This window comes from Pangasianodon hypophthalmus, chromosome 30, assembly GCF_027358585.1.
Source record: "Pangasianodon hypophthalmus isolate fPanHyp1 chromosome 30, fPanHyp1.pri, whole genome shotgun sequence".
Taxonomy (NCBI): Eukaryota; Metazoa; Chordata; class Actinopteri; order Siluriformes; family Pangasiidae; genus Pangasianodon; species Pangasianodon hypophthalmus.
In genome coordinates, this window is record NC_069739.1 from 11,982,883 (window position 1) to 12,007,899 (window position 25,017).

Consider the following 25,017-nt stretch of genomic DNA (forward strand, 5'->3'; position numbering starts at 1 on the left):
CTTTGGTCACATATAGCTCTCAGTTTTACCACTAACCTCCCACTGTCACCAGGCAACACCACCATCTTCACGATCTAGATCGATTATCTAAAGCCTGACACTTAGTTCCACTACCCCAACTCCCAACTGCTATGGAAGCTGAAGAAGTAATATACAAATATTGGCCATGATTATTCGAAGTGTGTTTACTTTGTGAATAAACCTCTTGCACATGGATCATAACTACCCTCTTGACTCTACTTTGTTACACCTGATTTCTGAGGATGTTTGCAAAGAGAGGGGCGTGATCACCCATAGGGGGCAGGATTCAAATCAAATAACTGTTTCTCAGGTTTGCTTAAGTCTGATTGAGCTGAAATCTGGTATACAGCATCATTATTATAACCTGTAAATGATGACTGGGTTACTCAACAAAAATGGCCTCCATTAGCCACCAGCTTTCAGCAGACATTTTACAGAGTTAGAATTGAGCTACTGTCATGAGACTTGAAAAGTATACAGTAATAAAATGGTGTAAAATCGAGGTCTTCTTTTACATAATGTTAATGGACTAGGTACTTAATCAGTTTCATGGCCTGTGTGACAAAAGCCAGAATTGTAAATGTTGTTGAAGTGCCACTTGTATAAACTGTATTCTCAGTTTATACAAATCTTTAAAGACCTATTCAACAAGTGATACAGATGATCCATTTAAATGTATAGCACCAAAAAAGAGAGAAAATTTTACTGAATTTTACTTTCTAAATGTAAAAACACAGCTGAGAAATACCAATAAAACTGCATTTTTAAGCCTTGTTTTACATAACATTATTGGACTATGGAGTTATGGAGCTAATAATGGAGCTACTAACTATGGAGCTAATAAATACAAGGTGCAATATTATATTCCACCACAGGATGGCAGCATTAGGTTATAAATTGGCATACACATGTATTTCTGATGTATCTATTTAATAATCCACATTTCATATGTTCATTTATTGAAACAGTTCATTCAAAGCCACAATACTATAAGGTTTAGCTGACTTTCAATCAGCTTTCTTGTAATATATTTACTTTTTGTGTGTCTGTAGTGCACTATTACTTTTTAGCAAATTAATCATCTTTGTCAATTTCACAGTATTGACAGAAGTACTTACTGCCACTAAAATTTTCAAGAAAACCTCCAATGTCATGTTAGGTTATTAGTGGAGCAACAACAACAATAATAATAATAAGAAGAAGAAGGAGAATTATTATAATTATTTTTGCTATTTTTGTTGTTGCTAAAACTGACTAAACTTGTACTCAGTAATATAGTAAACATACATATACATATGTTATACATATAAGATTATAATTACTATAAATATACAATGTACAATATCATATTGCACTGCAAGATGACAGCATGAGCCTATAAATCTGAATAAAAGTTCTTTGACCCCCAGTGATTGCTGCTTTTAGCTATATTTTTCAGATTATCCGTTTGTGGCTATATCTTCCTTTTGAAATGAATAGAAGAATTTTTTTTTGGAAGGTTGTGCAGACCGAATTGTAAGTGATACAGACATGAAACTATCGGTTTTCAGTGTCAGTATGTAGCACTCACTTACACTACTAAGGAAAGAAAGATGAGCATGATTGGCCTAATGGTGGCGCTGTAGCACAGCACAGCTCGCCACTGTATGTTTTAGCCCATACCGTATCTTGAGAACTGTGAGGCCTACAGACAAAATTCTGAGGCCCCCAAAATTCTTTTGATTTTTAGTTAATCTGCAAGATATGCAAAATCGTCTTTTGTGAATTTGTCCTAGAATTCTTGTCCTTTTTTTTTTTTTTTTTTTTAATAAAAGGTGTCAAATGGCTCAGCAGAGTTTGAAACTCAATAAGTGTCAAACATGTTGAGATTTATAAACAATATGGCTGCCACTCGCCAGTCAGTTATAATGGGTCGAAGCCAGTCCACATGCAAATTTGTAAGGTTGACTTGGCCAAAACATGGCCACCGATCACAGGGCCAATCAGATTTCAGCAAGCATTTGATTGATAAGGTTCACAATAAACCATCTTCAGGAAACTTGAATGGTAGGTCCTTCTCAGCACCTGTAACTGTAACTATTGCAATATCACTAACTGGCCAATGGGGGCACTATCTATGCTTTTGCACTTAAAGGCAAACATATATACATATATATACACACAGTATATTACCAAATATGGTGTAAAGTGGAGATTCTTTGTTCTCTACATTCATTTGCTTATGCCGCAAAAATATACCTTTTGGAACATTCAGCCCAGCCTAATTTGACATGGTGATAGAGGATAGTTTCAGCTACCTAGCCAGCAGATTCCACTTTGCTCTGATTCTTTGGGTCATGCCAATTACAAAGCATACTATGATGTAATTTCTGCCATATTAGATTTTCTGCCATGTTGAATTTTTTCAAAAACATTTCTTTCACTTCTTCTTCCTATCATGTCAGCCAGAAACTCCCTGTCCCAGAACACAACGCAGCCTACAAACATGGCCACCATGGACTACTATCACCAGCACAACACGCCACCATCACATTCACAGCCACCCAAGTTCTAATCATGCACACCTGATCCCAATCACATTTACACCCTTTATATATGGACTCTCACCTCAGACTCAGTGTGCTCATACCTGACATACCAAGTCTTGTGTTTTGTGCCTTGCAATTCTGGTTCTTGCCTTGCTGCCCAGTTTTTGGATTTTTGGAATTGCCCACCTAACAGTGTTTGCTGACTTTCGCCTGATTTACTGCCTGTTCTTGTTTTGGTTTTTGCTTCACTTTTTGGATCTGTTTGCCAATGTCTTTACTAAAAACACTAGCCTGCATTTGCATCTGACTCTGTCGCATGACAGATTACTTCTCTAAACTCATGGAAGCAGCAGGAGGGCATGACTGGCAGCCCAAGGGCGGCTGGTAGGAGAACACCAACCTGGTCGAGTTGATCGCCAAGTTAACCATGCTCACCAGCGCTCTCTACTGCTGTCATTTTGTGACAGTGCAGCCTATTTTGCCAACACTATTACCTGAGGAGGAACCTTTGCTAGTTTGTGGTTTACTCTGCACAGATGGAATCATACTCAACTCACTTAGTGCGCATGCAAAGGGGATATTATAATTCAGCAATAAACTGCCCCAGAACCCCAGCCATTTCCCCTTAACAAACATATTTACAAATATTTACAAATACAAAACATATACCAAATTGTCCACAAACAGTAGAGTCTCTGTCTCATGATGAATTGGAATAGTCTCACCAACTTAATTCAATTCAGTTTTATTTGTATAACCCCAAACACTAAGTGGAAGGCTGTTCCATAACTGTGGGGCTTTGTAAGAGAAAGCTCTACCCCCAGCTGTAGCCTTCACTATTTGAGGTACCAACAAATAGCCTGCACCTTTTGATCGTGGCAGATCATAAAAGACCAACTCAGGTACTGTGGCGCGAGACCATTCGGTGCTTTATAGGTCAAAAGTAGTATTTTATAATCAATGTGAAATTTGAATGGGAGCCAATGCAGTGTGGATAAGATAGGGGTGATGTGGTCATATCTTTTGGTTCTAGTAAGGACCCATGCAGCTGCTTTCTGGACTAACTGGAGCTTCTTTATGCTCCTACTGGAACAGCCAGAGAGTAAGGCATTACAATAATCCAACCTAGATGTAAAAAAGCATGAACTAATTTTTCTGCATCATGGAGTAACATTATATTTCTTAGCTTATCACTATTTCTGAGATGAAAGAAGACTATCCTAGTAATATTATATACAGTTGTGCTCATAAGTTTACATACTCTGGCAGAATTTATGGTTTCTTGGCCATTTTTCAGAGAATATGAATGATAACACAAAAACTTTTCTTTCACTCATGGTTAGTGTTTGGCTGAAGCCATTTATTATCAATCAACTGTGTTTACTCTTTTTAAATCATAATGACCACAGAAACTACCCAAATGACCCTGATCAAAAGTTTACATTCCCCAGTTCTTAATATCGTGTATTGCCCCCTTTAACATCAATGACAGCTTGAAGTCTTTTGTGGTAGTTGTGGATGAGGCTCTTTATCTTCTCCGATGGTAAAGCTGCCCATTCTTCTTGGCAAAAAGCCTCCAGTTCCTGTAAATTCTTGGGCTGTCTTGCATGAACTGCACGTTTGAGATCTCCCCAGAGTGGCTCAATGATATTGAGGTCAGGAGACTGAGATGGCCACTCCAGAACCTTCACTTTATTCTGCTGTAGCCAATGACAGGTCGACTTGGCCTTGTGTTTCGGATCATTGTCATGTTGGAATGTCCAAGTACGTCCCATGCGCAGCTTCCGGGCTGATGGGTGCAAATTTTCCTCCAGTATTTTTTGATAACATACTGCATTCATCTTGCCATCAATTTTGACCAAATTTCCTGTGCCTTTGTAGCTCACACATCCCCAAAACATCAGCGATCCACCTCCATGTTTCACAGTAGGAATGGTGTACCTTTCATCATAGGCCTTGTTGACTCCTCTCCAAATGTAGCGTTTATGGTTGTGGCCAAAAAGTTCAATTTTGGTCTCATCACTCCAAATGACTTTGTGCCAGAAGGTTTGAGGCTTGTCTCTGTGCTGTTTGGCGTATTGTAAGCGGGATACTTTGTGGCAATTGCATAGTAATGGCTTTCTTCTGGCGACTCGACCATGCAGCCCATCTTTCTTCAAGTGCCTCTTTATTGTGCACCTTGAAACAGCCACACCACATTTTTTCAGAGAGTCCTGTATTTCACCTGAAGTAATTTGTGGGTTTTTCTTTGCATCCCGATCAATTTTCCTGGCAGTTGTGGCCGAGTCTACCTGACTGTGGTTTGGTTTCAACAGAACCCCTAATTTTCCACTTCTCAATTAGAGTTTGAACACTGCTGATTGGCATTCTCAATTCCTTGGATATCTTTTTATATCCCTTTCCTGTTTTATACAGTTCAACTACCTTTTCCCGCAGATCCTTTGACAATTCTTTTGCTTTCCCCATGACTCAGAATTCAGAAACATCAGTGCAGCATTGGACGAAAGATGCAAGGGTCTGGCAGGAGTCCAGAAACTCATTGACCTTTTATACACACACACTAATTACAAGCAAACAGGTCACAGGTGAGGATGGCTACCTTTAATAGCCATTCAAACCCATTTGTGGCAACTTGTTTGCATGTTATCAGGCCAAAATCACCAGGGTATGTAAACTTTTGATCAGGGTCATTTGGGTAGTTTCTGTTGTCATTATGATTTAAAAAGAGTAAACACAGTTGATTGACATTAAATGGCTTCAGCCAACCACTAACCATGAGTGAAAGAAAAGTTTTTGTGTTATCATTCATATTCTCTGAAAAATGGCCAGGAAACCATAAATTCTGCTAGGGTATGTAAACTTATGAGCACAACTGTACATGAGCTTCAGATGAAAGACTGGAGTCAATAATCACACCAAGGTCTTTTACTGCTGCACATGATGAAACAGAAAGGCCATCCAGTTACTATGTAATCAGAAAGCTTACTTCTAGCTGCATGTGGTCCTAGTACAAGTACTTCTGTCTTGTCAGAATTAAGTAAAAGGAAGTTAATAAGCATCTAATGTCCTCTACACATTCCTCAACTTTATTAAGCTGGTGTCTGTCATCTGGCTTTGCTGAAACATACAATTGTGTGTCATCAGGATAACAGTGGAAGCTAATACCATGTTTACAAATAATTTTGCCCAGAGCATATATAAAGAAAAGAGCAGAGGGCCTAAAACAGAACCTTGAGGAACACCAAACTTTAGTATGCATAGAGAAGTCACCATTTACATCTATAAACTGATAATGATCAGTCAAATAAGACCTGAGCCAGGAGAGGGCCGTTCTCTTAACTCCAACAACGTTTTCTAGTCTATCAAGAAAATAGTATGATCAGTGGTATTGAAAGCTGCACAGTCAAGCAACACAAGCAAGGAGACACAACCCTGATCAGAGGCCAGTAGTTGGTCATTTATCACTTTAACCAGTGCTGTCTCTGTGCTATAATGAGGTCTAAATCCTGACTGATACATTTCATGAATGTTATTCCTATGTAGGTATGAGCATAGCTGTTGTGCTACAACCTTTTCTAGGATCTTGGAGATAAAGGAAAGGTTTGATATTGGCCTATAGTTGGACAACTGACAGGGGTTTGATAACTGCTAGTTTAAATGATTTAGGTACATAGCCAGTGCTAAATTGATTATTTTAAGAGGAGGTTTGATTGCTTCTGGAATTATCTGTTTGAAGAAACATGTAGGTAAGGGATCTAGTATACAAGTTGATGATTTTGATGAGGAAATTAGTGAAATTAGTTTGGTCTCTCGAAGGGGGGTAAAACACTGGTGCAGATCTTGAGGGAGGCAGGTGTTGTGCTGCTAGCAGATCTCTTAAGAGTCCATGAGTAATCCCAGATCCGAAATCACAGATCCAATCCATTCACAAGAAGTTTGTGACCATATTAAAATGTCCTTCTACACAACAAAAATTTACATATCAACACCCAGAGCAACTTTCCCTCTCAACACAGCCATATAATCTCCCACACAAATCTAGCTCATACATATACCCATACAGACCAAAAAAAATTCCATATTTGATACACTGCATACATCCATACTTACATTGAGCTTTAAAACATGGGTTTCTCAATACAGGACTGAAGAGAACGGAATATTGTTCAGGGGTAATTAACTGATGGACAAGTCTCTCCAGTGGACCCTTAAGCTTACTGCCAAGTACTATTTTTGCTGATGAGAATCCGAAGCTCACATGCCAAGCTGTATTGATGGTGTATTCTGGCACGTTATTTGCATTATTTGCAATGTTTCCATACTTCCTTTCTGATTCTTGGCCATTACACTGCATCTAACAAACACAAGAGGGTTTTAAGGCTGACCAAATGTCCACTGAGGGGGTTGTCATGAGCAAGCTGCAAAAATGCCTCAAACTGGAAAGAATGTACAACTGGAGGGTGTGGCCCTGGTCAGGTTTGGGTACGTAGCAAAATAAGAAACCATTTTTCACAGTATAATGAATTCTTTTCAGTTTGAAGAATGGGAGAAGACCCATGTGAGTGCACCATGATCAATGATAACTTCAACCAGCCATTTCACTGTCAACAAACCTGAGTGAACGTGTGAGAGTGGAGGGGTGACACCATCCAAACATCCCAGATCCCTACAGATCTGCTTCTTTACCTAAGAAAAAAAAAACCTAATTCCCAACTGACTCCTAGTGGATGGAGTAGGCATATTCATGCAGTATTGAACGACAGTTACAATTTCTCCAATAACCAGTTTACTCATCTCCCATCCCAACAAATATATGCTCATATAAAGAATAGGATCATTCCCCCGAAGGCAAGGAAATTGGAGCACAACTCCTTGCTGTAACCCAGGGACAAACAAGTGTAGCTGAATATGCCCTAGAGTTCTGCACTCTTGCGGTGGGAAGCTGGCACTCAAAGCTGCCTTTCACCAAGACTTAAACCAGGAAGTGCTCATGGAACTGGCCTGCCAAGATGCAAAGATGTCCCTCGATTCCCTGACTGATTTAGCTATCTGCCTGGATCACCTCATTCGCAACCGCCAAGCACATAACAAAGCCTTGAGAGCCAACATCCCATAAAAATTCATGCTATTGATGGAAGACCCATGGGAAACAGGACTCTGTCACTCTGTCCATCTCCTACATTACATTACATGTACATTACAGTACATTTCCTTCCTCATCACCGTCACAGCTAAGCAGCCCTTCATCCTAAGATTTCCCTGGGTGCACCACCACAACCCACAAATATCATGGTTTGACTAAGAAATCACGAGGTGGTCGTCTCACTGAATGAATAACTGCCTGCATCTTCCCCGCCTCATTATTGCATCTACTACATTGGAAAGCCTGGAAACCCAAACACCTACAGACATTCCCACAGAGTATTAGGAATTTCAAGAAGTATTCAGCAAGTCTAATGCTAGTGGCCTACAGCCACATCGATCCTGTGATCATGCCATAGAGTTCCTGCCAGGCACCATCCCGCACAATCGAATCTACACTCTCTCCTTAACAACAGGTGATGGAGGATTATGTCCAAGAGACACTACCACAAGGGTACATTCATCCCTCCACCTCCCCTGCATCTGCAGGATTCTTCTTTGTGGAAAAAAGAAGAAGGAATCTTGCTATGTATGGATTACCGAGGACTCAACCAGATCACAGTAAAATATTGATACCCCCTTCCACTCTTCCTGTCTGCATTGGAACAACTTTGTGCAGTCAAGATATTCACCAAGCATCTACACAGTGCCTGTAACCTTGTTCGCATGAAAGACAGCCTTTACCTCTGGCCACTTCAAGTACTGCATCATGCCATTTTGGCTCTCTTGTGCCCCCTCTGTCTTCCAATGCCTCATAATTGATGTCTTGAGGGAGATGCTTGGAAAATTTGTGATTGTGTACACTGATGACATATTGATCTATTCCCGTTCTCTAGAGACCCATGTTCAGCATGTCAAGCATGTCCTTACACATCTACTTGAGAACCAGCTCTATGTAGCTCTAAAAAGAAAAAGGTGAATTTCATGTGGCTACCATCTCCTTCTTCGGGTACATCATAGGCCCCAAAGAACTGGCCATAGACCAAGAAAATTTTTCTGCTGTCACTGAATGGCCCACTCCCAAGACCTTCAAAGACCTCCAAAGATTTCTGGGCTTTCTACCAAAGATTCATCAAGGGCTTTAGTTCCATCACTGCTCCTCTCACATTGTTACTAAAAAAGGTACCCAAGAGCCCGACATGGAACACAGCAGCCGATGAGGCCTTCGAGAAGCTCAAGACAGCATTCACTACTGCTCCCATTTTGAAGCATCCGGATCTCTCTAAGGATGACGTCTACAAATTTTGTCCAATCATCCCCAAGTTTCGAACACACTGTCATGACCAGCCCAAACAAAACTTGTTTCATCGACTTTTGATATATGGGATAGTCCATTATGCTCCAATGAATTTGAGGGCGAAGTTGCCAAAAAGAAAGTGAGTGCATCTTGGCAAGAGAATAACATATTTACATCAAACTTTGTAGGAGAATGACGAACTCCGGCCTAAGGAATTCCCAAATGTTTTGTCTATATTGACCTCTAGGGTGTGCTATAATTGAAAAAGTAGTAAAACTCATAAAACTCATAAAAGTAGTAAAAGTCATGATTCTTCTTTCTCTTGATTTCCTGGAAGGTATCAAGTGAACTTGTAAAAAAATATGATTTGCCAAACAGGAAGTCATTTTTAAATTGATCAAAAACTGTTTTTTTCACTTCATCTCCTATAAATATTGTCCAACCATCAGGAAAATTTGGAGCACAGCATCATGAGACCAACCTGAACAAAACTTGGTTCTCAGACTTTTGATATGTGGGATGTTTTGTCCATAACATTCAAACGAATTTGACAGCGACATCACTAAACAGAAAGTGAGAGCATATCCCAGCTACACTTTTGCCTATTGACACTCACATATGATTAGCAACATGGCCTGATGTTGAGAAACCACCTTTGAGTTCATTTGCAAATTGGGAGGGCTACTGAAAACAGAAAGTGAGGCAAAAATCTCAGCAACAGCTTGACATTTTGTCTTCTAATATAGTTTAAATCATCTCCTTGAGCTGATTGTCCCAATGGCTTCTGGTTTTCTTCCATCTCTCTCTAAGGGGTTAGGCCAAAAGTGCTTGGCCCCCTTAATCACTGCTTGCAGCGAGATTTCTATGTTCTTTATCCTAAACTAAGCTTAAAGTGTTCTTTGAAGTCAGTCTGAAGTTTAATAATAGTTCAATAATAAGTATATGACCAATGTAGTATCTTCTACTGGACAGATGAAGATTGGAAACAGACTAGACGGCTGTACCACAAAGCAACATCAACAAACTTGGGGTTTCTTTATGATAGCCAGCTTCACTCAACCAAATATTGACAAGCTGGCTTAATGGATATCACAACATAGATTAACAACTCGTTAAGTTGAGCCAGGCTTTCCTAATCAACTCTTGCCCGTGTTCACTTTAAAAAAGGCAGATCTCACACTAGCTCAAGTGGTTGTTGGAAAAGCTGCTGATGGATCTGGTTAATCATGAATTCATTTGAAGTATTCAAATCTATAATAATGGTAAAAAGCAATACTGTTGCTGCTGCCAAGGCAATTTAATTCACATGACACGAAGTGAAAAACTGGCAGTGGTCCTCTAGCTCCACATTATACACTGGCTGAAGAATTGGCCCTGAAATGGAGGGCACAGCTGAACTTCTTCTGACCCAGATGGCTACAGCATATCAAAGTCTTTTGTCGAAGTTGAGTACAAGTAGACTAAAATGAAATTTTATTTAAACATTAATAAGCAGCACTACACATGAAGTGTCTATTGCATATTGGATACAAGTGACTTCACTGTTTTCAGTCCACTGATTGTAGCCAATTTAGAATGTAATGCAGATTCTTCCAACTGGTTGGGCCAAGGATTATGATATAATCTCTGTGTGCTCTGAGACAACTTTGGGGGTAAACTCAGTCACTTATGTGTACAAATCCATCTGCTTAATCCGCAGGGTATACAGTAACAGTCTCCCCCCACACCCCAGAAGAACCACCTAAAAGAACCCTAGAACTAAACATAAAGAATAAACTCCTGGACAAAAAATTAAACAGGAAATTTAACAGCTAAAAGTCTTCAAAAATTGTCTATATTGTCATGTTGAAATGTTCTTTAATATACTTCTCAAATAATCCTAATGTCTTAATGTAGCCTTTTCTCTTCTCCTTGCAGAAAAGACAAGGTCACTGACTTAAAAAAAAATTGTGGTCAAATAAAGATTGCGTCTATTGTATGTAAATCACCAGAATGCTTGAGTAGATCATTGGTGACTAGTATCAAATTATTAATAGATTTATAGTAGTAGCATCAAGTACACACAAAGTTTTCACAGTTGCATTTATTTGAAAACACGATCCAGAAGGTTTTTTTTTTTATTATTATTTTTATATTGTCATTTATTGTCAAAATTGTGTATGATAATGTATTTTCACTGACATCACAAAGTTACCCATTTATGTATATCATGTATGTCTTTCTCTTTCATTACAATGATTTATGCTTTTGATACCTTGGGTTTTTAACATATTAATACACTTAACAGTGAATACCAGGTACTATTGACAAAAATGTCCAAGGAGTAAATAACATGGATCAAATACACACAGTACAAATTACAGATTTACACATGGGAGTGCTCTGGCTCCATGCTCCAGTTAAATTGTTTAATCAGAGACAGTTTTGAATCTGCCTTAATCCCACTTCCAAAATTTATATAGCATGAGTTTCAGATATAGCATTATAGCACAGGTTTATCTTTCTGAAAGGTTTAAGAAATATAAAGTGCATTTTAAGAGTTATTATTGGAGTTTACCAACTTATAACCATTTGTAAAAAAAAAAAAAAAATGTTTGTGGACTGATGGCATGGCCCATAATGAACTCCTTCAATGTATGTATGACTATGAGTATATAGGATTATGGGCATTCAATATATACATCTGTTGGAATGTTCCCCATACTAATCAATATAACAAATACTTCAAGCGACATGATTAACATTTCACAACCATTTCAGAATGTTTTCAAAGGAAGTGAACAAGTCGACAAGCTGATTCACTTAATGCTTGACAGTTCTACATAAAAGAGCAGCAATATCACAACTAGTGTGTAGCCTATTTAGCTGACAGGAAAGGGGCGGTCAGAACTTAAAGCTACCAACCACCATACTGTGTTATGTGGGTTGCCAATGTAAAGAAATTACACCCACACACACACCCACCTGCATATATATAATGTGTGTGTGTGTGTGTGTGTGTGTGTGTGGTTGTGTGTGTGTGTCAGAGAGAAAACCCAATAAAACAAGTTTGGCTTGAAGTATATGAATATTTCTAATAGAAAGCCATTTTACAGTATACATATTTTGTTCTTCTTATTATGCAATAGTAAAATCCATGCTTTAGCAAAGGCATCCACAACATTAAGAAATTTTTACAATTTATGAAACAAGATACAATAAATATTATTATAGAATTGATGCTGTACACAAAAGCCATTTCATTTCACTCATATAAAAATATGTTTTAGTGCAACCGTACATATATTGATACTTCACATCATTTAGACTCCGGTGTCCAAAAAGACAGCAACCTGCATTTAATACAAAGCTGATACACAAAGTTTGACATATTTACATGTCTTCGTGTTTTATATGCTTATAAGAATATAAGCATAAATGAAAAAAAGGCACACAGATCTGTACATTTTAGAGTACCAGACAGAGTTCATAAGCAATTTTGGTCAGGCTCATATACAGGTATAATTTAACATATAGGTTATTCTCTGACATTTTAAATAAGAAAGGATCCATAGTTAAAACAGCAAACCAGGTTATAAAAGGCATGCTACACTGTACATGTACACTCTAATATTTGAGTGTGACTGTGTATGTGTAAACATACAGTATGAGTGTAATGTACTGTCCTCCATTTTGACGTTAATCAGCTGTTGTCAGTCGTTTGTTGTGCTGGATGGATTCTTGCTATGGCCCTGTTGGCCAGGTGACCTCTCTGTAGGGCCTGTAATGTAGAGAGGGGGGCAGCTTCCTGCAGGAGCCTTAGATGTGGCACACACACCAGTTTCTGTGTTGGAGTGCCTGAACTCTGAGCTATATTTCTGAATCCCCCTTGCTGTACTCTCTTGCTGGGCAGTAGGAGAATGAGACAATGTGTGCTGTTGGACCTGCTCGATGGGACCAGCCTCCTTTCCTAAGGGTTCCTCTGAGGCAATGCGCAAAGAAGCAATGGCCTTGGTGCATGTCATGATGCCTTCTTCTTGCTTGCTCTCTTTGTCACTCAGGCCTTTACCATCATCTCTGGACCTCTGAGGAGAGGGTGAGGGGGCTGAACTTACAGCTTTTGGGGACAGCGCCATCTCTTGTGGTTGAGCTGAATCCTCTGCCCGTTGGCTGTTGTTAGACTCACAACCCTCTGAGAAGTGGAAAGATGCCTCACTGGACTCCTCTGTTGTAGCTGTCTTGAGAGGAAGGCGAGCAGGGTGGGCCAGGCCTGGCACTATTTGGATTCCACCAATTGGAATCATAGGGAATAGTGTACGAACCTGTTGTTGAGAGTGGAGGGGAAGATGGCTAAAAAGACCTTGGTGTGTAGAGGGAGCTTCTGTGCTGTGTTTATCTCCTTGGGGATAGCAACTCTTCCTCTGATTCTAAAAAGAAAATATTAGTCAAGGTATTAGACAAGGAATTAGACCAGGATTGACTTCAGAAGAAGTCAGTCAACATTTTGGAATGGCCCAGTCAAAGCCCAGATCTACAGTCCCCTCTCAAAGTATTGGACCGGCAAGGCCAATTCTTTTGTTTTTAATATACACTAAAGACATTTGGGCTTGAGATCAAAAGATGCAAATGAGATGAGAGATCAGAATTTCAGCTTTCATTTACTGATATTTGCATATGACATACATAATAACAGATGTGTTAAACAACTTGGAACATGGCGCCTTTTGTTTGATCCCACTAATTTTTCAAGAATACTGGAACATGTGACTGACAGGTGTTTCTTATTGCCCAGGTGTACCATGTTAGATTTATTTGTTTTAACAATTAATAGCTCTGAATGTCTACTCTTGGTTTGAGCCATGGGTTTCACCTGTGAAGACTGTATCTGTTGTTAAAAAGGATAAACCAACATGAAGACCAGAGAGCTGACTATGGGAGAAAAGCAAGCCATTTTGAAGTTGAGAAAAGAGGGAAAATCAATCAGAGCCATGCACAAGCATTGGACATAGCCAATACAACAATTTGAAATGTCCTGAAAAAGAAAGAAACCACTTTTTAATCACTTTTGTTAATCTGTTTTCTTTTTAATCAGAAAACACACTTTAATCAGGTACAATTCATGTATGTGTGTGACAGCGCAGTTGCTATTATATCACATGCTAATCCAATTTCACCATGACATTATCTGCAAGATTAACAGTGTTGCTCTAACATTGTGCACCTTGTCTAGATTATACTACAACTCTGTGCACCTTTGGACATTTTCACACTTTCTGAATTACTTTTGTGTTGTTTGTACTTTGTCAAAATAGCTCCAGGCATAAGCTTGGTCTTTCTAGTTCTGCTTGCCATGGCAATCTTTCTGTTCTTTTTCTATCTGTTGTGTGCACACACACATTTATGTCATGGAGTATGTATATGGCCCTGAAAATGTTTCAAGCTCCGGGTCATAGAAAACCCCAAGTCCACTGGTTTTAGGTCTCAGTCTTGACTCTGTCTCTCTGACTCTCTTGTCTCTGTCGCTTTCATTTGGACTCGACAATGGCATTCCTACTTAAAGTAAAGTCCTACCTTTAGTCAAGGGTCTGAATACTTATCCAAATAAGAGATTATAGTTTCTGATTTTTCATAAATTTAATACATTTTATACAATTAATAAATTTCTGAAAAACTATCTACATGTTTTAGCTTTGTCATTATGGATGTGTAGAGTAATAGAATTATTTTATCAAAACCACAAGTATAGCACTGATAAGACATAATAGTATAACAGAAAATAACAGCATGAATTATCAGCTTCAACAAAACAGGCACTTACCATATTCATGTCTGAGTGGCTCCTGCTCTTTTGAGCCACTGAAGCGATCTCTCTATGTGGATGCTGGTTGAGTGTCCAAGGTCCACTGTGAGAGTGAGGTGCCCTTCTTGGAGACAATGGTCTGAGCATGCCCTTGTAGCGGCCTCTGGGAGACAGCTCGCGTCTGCAAGGAGATACTGGACACCCTGCATGGGAGATAGGCGAAAGGAGGCCTCTGGGGGACATGTCCCTTCTTGGAGACAGATCCTTTCTATAGATTTCTCTCCTGGGGGACAGAGGTCTAAGGGGGGATGCCTCCCTTCTTGGTGACAAACGACCCCGTGGGGAGAGGTCCCGTTTTGGGGACAAGTACCTACAACTGGGTGAAGGCTCTCGAAGAGGTGAGGAGTCACAGCTAGGTGAGGACAGACGAGAAGGGGAGAATTCAAAAGAAGATGAGCTATGCTCTGGAGACAAGCCAGGGTCTTCATCCATGGAGCTAGGCATCTCCAATCTGTTTTTGGGGTCTTCACCCAAAGCTCCTTGCAGCAGTTTCTGGTATTCTGCCATTTGGCTCTCTCTAGACTTCTCGCTAGGCACCATGAGTTGAGTGATTTGAATACTGGGCAAACTAGTATAATAGCCAAACATTGGCTGCTTGGGGGCTGAGCCTAATGGATCAGGGCCAGTGTCATGGGATGCGGCAACTGCGGTGACAGAATGTGAGGGGATGACATAGGGCTGTGGGCTTGTGCTTCGAGAGGGTGTCTTTGGTGTTGAATCACCATCATAATCATCATCATCATCTTCATCCTCATCCACCTCATCACCATCTTCCTCAGCCCCATCTGAATCATCTGCATCTGAAAATTGGTGCTCTGCCATGATTTCTAACATGCCAATCTTTCCAGTATCTCTTTGGATCTCCTCAGCAGTATCTGAATAAAAAAAAAAAAAAAAAACCTCTTAACTGTGCAATAAAGAGCTAATTTAGCTATTTCAAATGAATCCTGGCAGTGTTAGGTCTCCTCTTTTTAATAAAGCTAACTTCCACAATGTACAGAGCTCAATATGCATCACATTATTGGCTTTTCTCAAAATAAAGACTCATTCATACCAACTCCCTCCACGTCATCTATACATGTCACCGACACCCCAAGCTCCAAGCATTTCTTCATGTGGGCTTTTGACTTCATGTGTTTTGTTAGGTTTCCTGAAACCAGATTTAAGTATTTTAAAGACATGGCAAGGATATGGCTGGCTTTTCAATTCATCAATAGTACCAAAATTTCAATTAGCTTTTTCTATGGCACAGAAATATAGCTGCATTCCTATCTCAAATTAAACACTTTTGCCTTAATTCATGTCTTCTTTCAAACTATACATCTGGACAACAACATGGTATTTGCAATACATAGAGGAGGAAACCTACCTTTTGTTTTAAAAGCAAAGTTGCAGAACTTGCAGACATATGGCCTAACGTCAGTGTGCGTGCGAATGTGTTTCTTCAGCATGCTTGGCTTTTTACAGCGGATACCGCACTCTTCACAGATGTATTTTCCCCGACCTCGGCCCCGCACGTAAACATAGTCTTCATTGGATTTGTACCTGAATTTAACATATGATTACAAATTTACATTCTGTTGAAGCTGAACCTTCTTTAAAAGTTTTCAATTTTTAGTTTTTCATGTCTCAATGCTTGCAAATCAAAGTTATTCAATTTATCTTGTGGAAAAATTAAATGTATTCAGTACAAGTTGTTTACTGCAACACCATCCAAAAACTGGAATTTTTGTGTCACAACCACATTAATATTTAATTAGACTTCAAAATAGGGAGCCAAACAAAACCCAAGAGCTTGTGGTTGGATATATAATAATGACACAAATCTGAACATACCCCCCTTCAAAGATTTTAATGCGTGTGGGTTCAGCCTGCTTTGATGAAGCCTCCTTCTCTCCATGGTCCTCTTTCACTCTGTCCCGTGAGATTACCCCTTTAATTTTCTTTCCCAACTTGCCAATATCCAGCTTCATGAGCTCTGGCTTCATCTATAAACGTAAACCAAAATATTATTAAATGACGATGTTTCAAATTCTAAACATAAGAGAGAACAAGTAAGTATTAAGAAATACATAGTCAAGTGGTGTGCATGCTTCATATCTATACTCAAGTATGTGGAGTCATAATTTCAATTAAATTTCATGTGTTGTTTTGACTTGTAATTAACCAAGCCTTGGGAATTCATTACCTGCTCAAACTTCTGCTTCCACAACAGGGATGAGACAAGTTTTCCAGTCCCTGGCTGATACATAGCAGCCATTGTATAAGTTTCTGTGTTCCTTCTCTGTTTGGAGCAGAGTAATGCCAGGGTTGCCTTGGTGCTGAGGCTGAGTGGGTTTGGGTTATAGGAGCTGACACACCAAGAGGCATAAACAGAGGTTAAGGGAGTTGTCTGAGCATAGTTTGGCTTGGTGTAATTTAGGTAGCACCAGCTAACACTTGTTGTCGTACGTAGGCTTGGAAACTGAAAGAACTGATCAACATCTGCTAAGTCAGTGAGCAGCAGAGTGCTACCACATACAGCACCACCCTGATTGGCAGCAAGTTGTACCAACATGTTTACTGGGATCTTGGTCTGCTTCAGTTCATCCTGAGTGTCACTTGAAGAGATCATTGATTCAGGGCCTGAGGTTGCCTCTGGAGTGGATTTGTCTACATCAAGCTCCTCTGGGGACTCTGCTCTTTTTGAGGTGTTCATCACAATTTGGAGAGGTGGAGTAAAGCTTTCCTTGTGTGGCACATCAGATGCAGATGAGAATACAGATGATGGGTAATTAGCTGGTGGAGATGAGGACATCCTTTCCAGATCATCTAAGTCGTCTCTCTTTAAAATATCAGGCTGTGGTGATGTGTCACCATCCTTTGGTGCACTTGAATTACTTAGCTCAACTGCGCTTAGCTCTTTCACTATTTGACCATACATCTTTTCCTCCTTAATCCGTTTCTGTTGCTTGGTTCCAATAAACAGTTCAAGACTACTGGCTGGTGACAGCATTCTCTTACTTCCTCCAATACTAGAGGAAGCATCTGTAGTTGAAATAGTTCCTGATGTCAAGGACAATGGTATGCCAGTATTAAGTCTTCCAGGTAATTGTTCAGGAACTTTCCAAAGTGGATATTGCAAAGATCCTTCCGGATGACCTAAGATTTTTGATAAACTGAATCCAATCGGGTGTTTTGAAGATATGCCCGTAAGTGAACTAGTAGATATATTGTCTGAGCCTATTAATCTGAGAGAAGTAGTACTCTGAGCATGAGTAGCAAGAATTTGTGAAACACTTGTGTACATAACACTACCATATGATGGCACATTTGTCTGAATTCTAACAGGGACTAGCATTCCAGGAAGTGATGACTGTGAACCTACATTTTGAGGGGTAAAGGCTGGCTGAATTTGCGGTAAGAAAGGTGAGTTTGTAGTGAGCACTTTTGATGAAGTGCCAATAGTTTGTGAAGAAGGTCTTGAGACATAAGGATAAGTCTGACTTGCCCCATCAGTATTTGATTCACTGTGCACCTGTATTTGATGAAGAGGTTGGTGGGATTTCTGTAGATTAGGCTGTAGATTTGGTGGTCGGATATGTAATTTCTGCAGCTGATGGATACCCTGGTGTTGCCTGGGTCGTGTTGGGTCAGTATACCAGACCACTGTCTGAAAAAACGGTGATGATGCCAAGCTACTTGGAAGTGAGGAGTGTTGCAGTACATCCTGGCTCATGTGCTCATGTATTGAAGCCTCACTGTCTGTTGACAGTTGGCCTGGCAAGCGTGGTGACTTTTGCAAGTCGTCTGATTGGCTGTCTTCACTGATGCTCTGCTGAAGCAAGTGATATGATCCTCTTTTTTGTCTTACTAGATCACTTCCAGCTACAAGGTGGGTTGGAGCAGTTAGAGTTGAGGTGCCTTGCCAAGAAGAAGGTAAAGCATGGGGGTCAGACAGCTCTTGTTTAATGTTTAACTCAGCACATTGCTCTTGAGGTACAACTTCAGGATAGACACTCAGAGATGCCTGTCTAACCAGATATCCACGTCTACGTTCCTTCATGGATGATGCACTGGCATATAACTCCCCTTGTCTTGAATTGGTTGACAGACTTCCATAATCAAATGATTTGCTACGAGTTTCTGGCACCTCAACAGGTAAACCACTAGGTGACTGTTCTGATGAGGAGCGACGCATCTCCTTGTGATGGCCTGGTATTGACAGAGAATGACCACTCCCTGGTACAGTTAAAAATTCTGATTGTTTATTAAAATCATCTTGCTTAGTTGGTGACACTGACTTCATGCATTCCTCTCTATCAAATGACATTGAGAAGCTCGAGCTATGGGACAGGTTGCTCTCTTGACTTGGGCTCCTTGACAGACTGGTACAGGTAGACTCGAAGCTTGATTCCCCAGATGAGTGCTCTATGTCTGCAAGACGCAGGCGTTTTTTCTTTGGGGGCAATTTTTCTGCTGGGAGTTGGGACAAAGTCTCACTCCTCTGTGGCCACTGGAATTCCTCCACATGCTTCTCTGGTTCTTTAGCTGGCACCTCTGGTTCTTTTTCTGGTTTGTCTGGTTCTTCTGTGACTCTAATTTCAGGTACTTGAATGTTGGGTTGCCGTACAAGTTTGTGGGGCATATGATATTGCTGATTAGGTGAAACAGATGCTAATTCACTGTCACTTTGCTGTTGATGCTCCATGCTCTCAGACCTCAGAATAGAGTCAGGACTCTGCACATCATCAATGTTCTCAGGGTCAGATTGCTCAGAGAGTTGGCCAACAGGCTTTTCTGGCTGATAAGATTGATGTTCAACTGAATCAGTCTTTTCAAATGAGTTTGGCCTGCTAAGCAAGTTAGTATGTTGAATAACAGATATTACATTGACAGCAGCCTTTCGGTCTGTATCTTGAACAAGCACAACATCCTCTGGACACATACCAGCAACTTTATCAAAACCTTCCAATGAATTGTAACCACCATATATAGATCCTCTACCTGTGTGGGCAGCCGCTGAAGTTTCCTGAATTCCTTGTTTTAGATCATAGTCACCAGATGTTTCAAGAGAGACATTTTTCATGTCATCATACTGCCCAGGGCAATCCTCCTCATCACCAACACTCTTTTCTTTACGACGTTTTCTTGTTGTCATCTCTGGCATTCCGAACTTTGTGCCACAGCTGCCATATGCTGTGCGCATTTCAGGACAAGCAAGTTCTGATCCTGATCCTTTGAACTCAGACATCAGCTGTTCTCTCTCTCCCATCTTCATTGTTGAGATTGGACCTCCCATCTTGCCATAGTTCTCAGATTCCCCATGCTCAAAAGCAGCCTGTCTCCTCAGCCTCCTTAGACCAGCTGCCCCTGGATAAAATACATCATCGGGAGACATCATTTCATCAAAGGACTGACTCCCTCTCAGAGCTGATGGAACGTTAAGATTGGTAGGGGATGGTGTTGGCATTGAGTTACTTCTTAAAAGTGGGCCTGTCTCAGAAGGAGCTTCCAGGAGAGAGCCTCGAGGGTACTGCTTTGGGTCACACCCTGCAACCATATGTGATTCAGCAAAAGTTTCTCTGAAAAATATGTGATCCTCTGATATCTTTCCCATGTCCATTTCTATCATGGCAGATTTGTTGTGCGGGTCAGGATTAGCAGTAGCAGTCATTCCAATTGTAACTGGATGTCTAGATCTGGAGATGGGTCTGTAATACCAAGATCTTCCAAACATAATCTCTTCATATGTCTTTGCATTGGTGTTAGGTGGACTAATCTGCTGTTCAGCACTTTCTGAACGAGAAAAATAGCCCGAGTCAGTGCTACCTTTACTGTGTGGACTCAACAGATTCAGAGACTGCTCTGAGTCCTGGCCTTTTTTATCAGTGAGTCTTAAAGCAAGTCTCTGTTTGACAGTATGTGACTCATCTCCCTGGACCATTCCTCTCATATTGGATCCCCTAATTTCTGTGAATGGGGTACACTCTATGGTTGTTGATGTAAGCCCCTGTTTAGGAACAATTAAAATAGGCACTTTCATAGATGCCACGGCCATCTCTTCTGCTGAGTCTGCATATGCTGGTTCTCCACCTTTATCTAAAGTGCTTTTGTCAGAGTCAAATGATATCTGGGGTATGGAGCTACTTTTTTCCGGGTACATGGCCCCTTCTGCAGTTTCTTCATCAGTGTCAGTACTTTGATCTCCATCAGACTGTACCTCTGTTTCACCAACTGAAGATGCTTGATCAATATCTGTGCGAGTCGCCAGCTCAGAGAAGGGAACAAGTCCTGCTTTAATAGCATGGGCATGAGACTTTCTATGCTTATATAAATTGCTCTTGGTTTTGAATGAAAAGCCACAAGGTTCACATGGATAGGGCCGTTCCCCTGTGTGTGATCGTATGTGTTTTTTAAGCACACTGGGCTTAGCACATGCCCTTCCACAGTACTGGCAAATATACTTGCCTGGCTTCTTGGGTTTCTGTTCCTTCTTATGTCCTTCGTCTTTTTGCTCAGAGCCTGACTGTGAATACTGGCAAAAAGCACTAGGTAAACTTGGTGACTTCTGACGGGGGAAAGCTCCATGAGAACGTGAGTGCACAGAAAACATATCATCTTGTGGCAGAGACTGCAATTTGCCTGGGAAAGGCCAAGCATGGGGCTCCAAACCAGGTTGTGACTTTGTACTGGTAAGGAAAGGCTTCTGCATGGGCTGCTGTGGGTATGAATGTTGTAACTGATAGGAATAAGACCTGGGAAAAAATTGACTTTCTGCAGATGACTGAGACTCTGCACTTAAAAGCAGCTTTCCAGAAGCTGCAATAACAGTCCCACTGATACCACTTTGCAAAGTTTCTGCATAAGTGCTTCCTTTTGTACCAGCACAGGGTTCAGAGACCCACTTTCTTTGTAAAGAGTTTTTCTCACGTGGTTCCTTGCTGCATTTTTCTCCAGCAGCTGTTCCATGTGGCTCCATTATTCTGTATTTCAGTTGGGTTTCTCAAGGTACTGTTTATTAAATTTCATTCAAATATATAGTCATTCCAGGTAATTTACTATTAATGACACTCAAACAAAAGGTCCTCCATTTCCATTTTCTGAATTGATCCAGATTTGAATTTTTAACAATGCCTTTTTATAACCAGCAGCCAAACCTCTTTCCATCAATTATTCTTTTGGCATGGTTATGTTCATTAAATATTTTAGATTCATCCACGCTGACTTCTGTTCTCTTCAAATCTTCCTTAAGTATCTACAAAAGATAACAAGAGAGAACACAATTATTTTTAATACATACAAACAACATTTTAGATATAGTTCAGCATACACATGCTATTGCAAATTTAACATTAAAATATTTTTGTTAAATATGTTACATACAATGTTGAATGTTCTGTAAGCGCATGCTACTCCAATGAGCATGTCACATCTTGTCAATGAAAAGAAACACAGAAGCTGCCACCCTTTCTCAATTCACCATTAACATCTATGCCCACTCATTTTCTAAAAAGACACAAATGTCTAAAAATAGCCTATGGAACACAAGTGACGTTAATGTCAGATGTGTGTGGGTGTCTAAAGGCAGAACTATGAAGAAATTATGCCATGTTCATTTCTCTGTTGTCTTTCTGCTTAGCCGTATCTCAAGACTTAAAAGTAAACATGTAAGACCTCTTGAAATAAATGTTTTTGTTTTACACTCTACTATAAAGTCTACTATAAAGTTACATTATGTCCCCAAAAGACTAAGTACAGTCAGTGTTTGTGATAGCATGATGCTGAACATGTTCTATGTACTTTTTTATCATCTCAGAGCTGCCTGTGAAACTGTGAGGAAACTATGTGACACCGATGTCTGGGGGCTGGTATGAGCACTAAAAATAGCACACCAGAAAAGCCAGTGGTTTTTATAGTACCTGAAACTTTAACTTATTGTTTGTTTTGTTTTCAGTTTCTTCCATTCCTGACACAGGAAAATATGTGCTCACAAACCAAGAATCATGAGTGTGAACCCACAAGCAACAGCGGCACAAGGGTTTCTGGTTTTGGTGTATAGCAGCTTTGTGCCATTGTAGCAAGGTTTTAGCAACATACCAGTTTTTCTGTAGTAATGACGAATAAGAGAGAGTGGAAAGGTGAATGCAATAGAATGTAAAAATACTTCTAAAATAGTGCACATACTCATAAATAGACTAATTAATCATCTTTAAATAAACTTTCGAATTCAAGCTCAACATTAGATTTGTCAGATTTTGAATACTGAAAGGTCACTTTCATTTAAAAGTTATAATACCAAAACAAAATGATGATACTACTGAACAAACCAGAGACTCCAATATATTCATTCATCCATTCATTCATCTTTCAGTAATGTCTTTATCCTGAGTCATGGTGGATCCAGAGCCTACTGCAGCAGCACTGGGCAACGTGGCAGAAATTACCCTGGACGGGACCATCGTAGGGCACCATCCACACACACACACACACACACACACACACACACACATACACTTCTAGGGGCGTAACCACTATGTAGCATAACCAATCCACTTGCCTGCATGTTTTTGGACAGTGGGAGGAAACTGGAGAACTCAAAGGACACCCACGCAAAGTAAGACAGTAACCAAAACTCAGGATCAAACCCAGGACACTGGAGCTGTGAGGCAGCAATGCTACCCGCTGCGCCACCACGCCGTCCAGATTCAAATATATCCTCTACATAATTTCCTTTAAGGTATCATTTCTTATGCTCTTTTTTCACAGAGTGTCATTCTGCAGTTTCATAGTGATCTCTGCTGCTTTTCTTCAATTAAAATGAGGGTCAGTGATAGCTCCAGGACTGATGGTGTCAGCTCTGAGAACACGGCCTAAAGGGCAGCAATTACACAAAAGCTGGAGTGAATCATATCACACTTTATGACAAGACACAGCTACTGCTGCCTATCATTCTGCATTAGAAAATATTTCCTTCTGTTCTTCCTCCCCTTCAACATAGTTCATAATGATGAGCTGGTTAAAAAAAAGGGGTAGCACAAGCTGGAGAAACAAAATTTAGCAACTCAATGTGCTTTTTTTTTAAAAAAAAAAAGCCAGGACAAAAATACATTGCTGCACTTTTTATGTGCACATGAATGTGTGAGCAGGATATACACACAGTCAAGAAAATAATGATTTCAGAAAAGAATGAGTAAGTGGAAAATACACACACCAAAGCACACACAAGCACACACACAAAAAGCAGATCAGATATTCTTTAAGAATTAGGAGTCACGTCCTGTAATATGCCTATCTGGCTGTTCTGCACTTAGCAAGCAGAGCTATAAACAAATGAAGGGAAATTTAATTAAGCCTGACTGTCTCTCTTTTATTTCATACTAAAAAATACTTCTGCAACTCAAAGATCAGGGTTATGACACTGATATAATTAGATAGTAATGCCTCACTTCTTGTCTTTAAGTTGGTCTAGAGGTCAAAACAAGGAGTGTATGGACCTCGGGCTTTGCATCTCCACCCAAACAAGCTGTATTGAGGAGGATGGTGTTACTATATAGCCAGGCTATATGATCTAGATATCAGGTTGCATCTTTTCTCTGCTGGCCAGATGACATCCTGCCCACAATACCGAGGAGGTATTTATTTCATTAAAACAAAGGAACAGATAGGAACTAGTTTTTTAATTTCTGTGTTTGTATGTGACTTTTTATCCGCAAAAGGAGATATGCTGCAAGACAAGCGAGTTATGTTGATTTTTCTAGATTCATGTTTTAACTATTATCCAGCTCTTTTACAGTTCCAACTGGCTGCATCAACTGGCGCAGAGCACATAAGAGACAGTCTGATTGAAGTACAGATCCTGCACTGAAGTATTGTGTTCTCTTATAGCTTGCACATATTGTTTCACTGATTATTTATATTCTTACACACATTATTAATCACATTCTGCAAAGACAGAGACAAGCTCATTAGCTACCATCTTTCCTTGAATATTCCTTGGCTGAACAATGGAAAGACATTGTAGCTCAGGAAGTTTCTAAGACAAAACCCCTCAATAACAACCCACTAATAATATTCTCAAGACACCGCCACTCATAATACTCATAACACATATACCATAACTTTCCTTTTCTACTATTTGTCCTGTCTCCTTATAAAGGAGTTTTTTGTTTTTCCTCACCCAGCACTTTCCACACTGTGTTTTTTGGACTGTGTTAGCAGGTCTGTGGGATCTATCACCCTAAATGTGTACAAGTCAGCCACCTGGAGTG

The 25,017-nt window shown here is 40.1% G+C and overlaps 1 protein-coding gene across 5 annotated transcripts in view; it reads right to left on the reverse strand.

Moving 5' to 3' along the window:
* Positions 1-8,613: 8,613 nt before the first annotated feature.
* Positions 8,614-25,017, reverse strand: part of hivep2a (HIVEP zinc finger 2a) — a 75,597-nt gene continuing 59,193 nt past the window's right edge. For 4 of the 5 annotated variants that reach the window (XM_053231818.1, XM_026918406.3, XM_053231817.1 and 1 more), the window contains 6 exons: positions 16,956-22,004; positions 16,604-16,755; positions 16,137-16,312; positions 15,822-15,917; positions 14,726-15,642; positions 8,617-13,334 (listed from right to left, as the gene is read on the reverse strand). In XM_053231818.1, the coding sequence (XP_053087793.1) occupies positions 12,621-13,334; positions 14,726-15,642; positions 15,822-15,917; positions 16,137-16,312; positions 16,604-16,755; positions 16,956-21,728 (6,828 nt within the window). In that variant the 5' untranslated portion in view covers positions 21,729-22,004 and the 3' untranslated portion in view covers positions 8,617-12,620. Of the gene's footprint in view, positions 13,335-14,725; positions 15,643-15,821; positions 15,918-16,136; positions 16,313-16,603; positions 16,756-16,955; positions 22,005-25,017 lie in introns of all 5 variants that reach the window. The other variant, XM_053231819.1, reaches the window with a different exon arrangement.